At 50.1% G+C, this 4601-nt stretch overlaps 1 protein-coding gene across 4 annotated transcripts in view; it reads right to left on the bottom strand.

Moving 5' to 3' along the window:
• Positions 1-1227: 1227 nt before the first annotated feature.
• dnajc4 (DnaJ (Hsp40) homolog, subfamily C, member 4) overlaps positions 1228-4601 on the bottom strand; it is an 80217-nt gene continuing 76843 nt past the window's right edge. For all 4 annotated transcript variants that reach the window (XM_048619566.1, XM_048619568.1, XM_048619565.1 and 1 more), the window contains one exon: positions 1228-2098. In XM_048619566.1, coding sequence (XP_048475523.1) covers positions 1999-2098 — 100 coding nt within the window. In that variant the 3' untranslated portion in view covers positions 1228-1998. The remainder of the gene's footprint in view (positions 2099-4601) is intronic.

Here is a 4601-nt window from a genome sequence, read left to right as displayed (position 1 = left end):
GCCAAATGTGACCTGATGTCATTAAGGGAGAGGCGTGATCTCATTAAAGTCTTTTGAGATATTAACAGGAAAAGACAGGGTTGATGAAGATAAACTATTTCCATTGGTTGGGATTCTGGAGCAAGAAGCATAGTCAGAGAATTAGGGCCAGAGCGTTCGGGACAAAAGTTAGGAAGCACTTCTACATACAAAGGGCGATAGATAGCTTGGAACTCTCTTCCAGAAACAGCAGTGGATGCTGGATCATTTGTTAATTTTAAATCTGAGATAGATAAATTTTTATTAAGCAAAGACATGAAGGGATATGGACCCAAGGCAGGGATATTGTTTTTGCTCATTCGTGGGACGTGGGTGTCACTGGCTGGCCAGCATTTATTACCTGTCCCTAGTTGCCCCTTGAGAAGGTGGTGGTGAGCTGTTTTCTTGAACCACTGCAGTCCACCTGCTGAGGGTCGACCCACAATGCCACTGGGGAAGGAATTCCAGGGTTTCAATCCAGTGACACTGAAATTGGTGCTCCCATGTATCTGCTGCCCTTGTCCCTCTAGATGGAAGTGATAACACCCCAGGATGTTGATAGTGGGGGATTCAGTGATGGTAACACCGTTGAATGTCAAGGGGCAGTGGTTAGATTGTCTCTTATTGGTGATGGGCATAGCCTGGCATTTGCGTGGCACGAATGTCACTTGCCACTTGTCAGCCCAAGCCTGGATATTGTCCAGATCTTCTTGTATTGGAACATGGGCTGCTTCAGTATCTGAGGAGTCGCGAATGGTGCTGAACATTGTGCAATCATCGGCTAACATCTCCACTTCTGAGCTTATGACAGAGGGAAGGTCATTGATGAAGCAACTGAAGATGGTTGGGCCTAGGACACTACCCTGAGGAACTCTTGCAGAGGTGTCCTGAAGCTGAGATGACTGACCAAAAACCACAGTTGTGGAGTTAGGCCACAAATCAGCCAAGATCTCATTGAACGGTGGAACAGGCTCCACAGGCTGAAAGGCCTACTCCTACGATGTCCAGATGCATAGAAAGAGAACTGGAAAGTGGAAAATAGTCTATCAAATTCCACTGGGAATGAAGCCTGGTTTTGTGACTATTTCTCTAAACAGCAAACATGATACAGACTGATGTCCATCAAATTGTGGATATTCAATCCGGCACCCTCACACCCCTTCCCTTTTGAAACAGGCAGGGGAGTGTGGAGAAGGAGTGAGGAGAGGATTACATCCTGATGATATTTATTTCCATATGCAAAACACAGTCTTGGAGACTCGACGTCCGGACAAGGCAGGTGAGTCCATGGGTGCGTATTTCCGCAGAGGACCATGCCAGTAAAATAAGGAAGTGCTGGAATTCGTTGGCATTGGCACCTCGTGCCAATGGGTTTGCTGGTATGGAACGGACCAGGGTGGGGGGGTGGTGAACGAGCGTGGGGACAGAGGTGGGGGGGAGAGGTGTATGGCGAGGGCCTGTCGTCTCGATCTGAAATCATTGAGCCACCCTCCCCACAGACTTTGAGGACCAGGGTCTGTTTTCCTGGGACTGCCACTTCGATCCCCACTGCCCCGACTCAGTGCGGATCAAAAGCGGATCTTATTGGGAAAGGGAGCACGAGGTATGTGATTCTGATCCCAATGCGCACTCTGAACTGGGTTTTAATGATGACTGGGAGGAGGGCGTCCTGAGCCGCAACAAACAACACACGTTACAAAGTCCTAAGGAGGCCGCAGTGGTCTGAGTGCGGTCTGCGTTGAGAGTTCTCTCCTCTGTTCATCATTGCCATCACCCCCAGTCTGGCCCCTGGGAGTCAATGCACACAAAACGGCAGGCTATGTTCTCTCATGTTTTTAGCAGTCAGCTCTACGGGTTGGGAGGTGGACAGGGCAGTGCCAATACAGTGCTTCCCAAGGCCCGAGGATGAGGGTGTCGGTGCCTGCTCCCCCCAGCTGGTGTGGGGTAGGGTTAGGGTTGGTGGGGGGGAGCATCGACCTCTCACTCATCGCTGCCCCCTCGTGTCTTCAGCCTGTATTTCTCCATGAACGCCGCGTGTTTCTGCCGCAGGATCTCCTGCTGTTTCTTGAAGCCATTCAGCCTGCGAAGAGAGAGAGCTGGTGAACGGGGTGGGGTCCATGTGTGCGCAGCGCTGGGCTTGGGACGGGCAGGCAGACAGGAGATGGCAACTTACAGCTCGGACTCCCCATCAGCCTTGGGACTCCATTCCAGATTCTTGACCAGAGTTTGTCCATGGGGAAAGGAAGAGTTTTGGGAGATTGAGTGATTGCAGAAGGTGTCAACCTGCTCCAGCTGATTGTGGAATAGGCTCCAGATGGGCATGGCACAGGGTGGCACCTCCTGATGCCAATGACAGCCACCCTGGACTGACCCTACACATTCCGGTTGCCGTTGCTCCTTGGCCAGCTGCCCTGGCCTCACTCCACTGGCTTCATTTTTCCTGTTCCCCGCTACTTTGTAAAGTGGCAATTGACAAAAGACCAAAGGAGACATGCTTCTTTTTAATGAAAGAAAACGGTCTGGTGAGGAGAGGGCAGCGGAGTATGCCTCTTCTGCAAAGAGACAGCCCAGACATGGAGGGGGCTCCTCCAGATTTCCCTGCTCCATTAAGGCTTTGTGGGTCAGGATGGGCCCATTGCCAGTCTCTTGGGATATTGGGAGGGGCCAGGATGGAGGGACTTAACCTTAAGATCAGCCAAGATTGTGTTGAACAGCAGAGCAAGGATTGATGGGTTGAATGGTCCACTCCTGTTCCTATCTTTTGTGTACTGTGGAAATTCCAAGGCAATGTTGAGGGGAGGGGTCACATGTCTGGATGTTACTCAGTTTGGTGGACTATTAGGGAGGGGGGCGCTTGGCCCAGTTTGTGGGCAGTAGTGGGGGGGGATATAAGATTATTGCATTTTTGAACTCGGTCGGAGATAGAATTTGCGACATGTCCCTCAGAGGCAACAACAGCCTGTTCCTCCCTCAGCCTTTCTTTGCAAATCTTCTCAGCAAAAAAAGAGCTGAAAACCCACCAGCAGGCATCGTCAGCGCTGAGGGGGGATTCATTGGAACCTACTCCACCATCAGAAGCAAAAGGAATTCAGGCAAGTGCAACAATTTCAGGAGGAAAGCCCAGTGCCAGCAGTTTGTGTGGATGTGTCTGTTTATGCGTGTGTGCATTTATGTCTGTGCATGTATGTCCGTGTGTCTGTGTGTGCGTTTGTGTCTGTGTGTGTGTGTGTGTGCGCGCATGTGCAGAATAGATTCAGTATCACAGCACCATTTGGGATCAGCTATGACTTATCCATTTTCCCCTGACTGTATCTGTTACTTGGCTGAAGTACTTTCATGTTAACACTGCGGAATTTTGTTTCTCCTGAGATGTGTGCTTTAGTTCTTTGTTTATAAGGGGAGATATACATATTTGCTTTTGTCCAAATTTGTGTCAATGATTTTTGCCTCTTTGTGTAAGCTTGGTATTTTTAATAAACATTTGGTCTGTTTGTTGGTGACTATTGATTCCTGGCTGACTGGCTCTCAATACTAAAATCCAGACAGAGGCCTAGTGCTATATCATTGGCCATATCCCTACCCTGGGGAAAAGTAAGCGTTGTTGTGAGGACGAATGGAACTAGAAAAGAACATAGTGACACACTTTGTTGGAATGTCTGCCAGAGAATCAAAAAAGCTGGAATAGTCCAGGGGTAAACAAGGTGGTGAATCAAATAATTACAGGCAATGTCACCTTCCCTATTCCACAGACCTCCCATACCATCCTGACTTGGAAATACATCGATGTTCCTTCAGTGCGGCTGGGTTAAAATCCTGACATTCACTTCCAAACGGCACTGTGGCTGACCATACATCACATGGACTGTAGCAGCTCAACAAGGCACCACCTTCTGAAGGGGAATTAGGGATCGGCAATAAATGCTGGGCACAGCCTGTGGTGGCCACATCCCCAATCAAATTTTGAAGAAAGATAACTGCAGGAACTGGAGACTTGCGCAAAGGTATTAAACTGCAATGACAGTCATAGTTGTGGACCATCAGAGAATGAGACAGAACAGTCAGACAGAGGATGTCATTGGCTTCTTGATGTACTGAGGGAGAGCTTGAAGTGGTGTCTGGTGTATTAAAAAGGGAGGGGACATTTTACCAAGGTGACAGGCCAGGGGGATAACAGCTGGGACAGGACATAGTGAGCAGGCATTCATCCCACAGATAGGCAGGGGTGTAGGAGGTGGAGGGGGTTACAGAGATAGGGAGGGGGTGTAGGGGCCGGAGGAGGTTACAGAGATAGGGAGGGGGTATAGGGGATGGAAGAGGTGACAGAGATAGGGAGGGGGTGTAGGGGATGGAGGAGATGACAGAGATAGGGAGGGGGTGTAGGGGATGGAGGAGGAGACAGAGATAGGGAGGGGGTGTAGGGGATGGAGGAGGAGACAGAGATAGGGAGGGGGTGTAGGGGATGGAGGAGGAGACAGAGATAGGGAGGGGGTGTAGGGGATGGAGGAGGAGACAGAGATAGGGAGGGGGTGTAGGGGATGGAGGAGGAGACAGAGATAGGGAGGGGGTGTAGGGGATGGAGGAGG

This window comes from Rhincodon typus, chromosome 43 (genome assembly GCF_021869965.1).
Source record: "Rhincodon typus isolate 14 chromosome 43, sRhiTyp1.1, whole genome shotgun sequence".
NCBI lineage: Eukaryota > Metazoa > Chordata > Chondrichthyes > Orectolobiformes > Rhincodontidae > Rhincodon > Rhincodon typus.
Note: the sequence above shows the minus strand (reverse complement) of the source record. Positions and strands in the feature narration are given on the sequence as shown.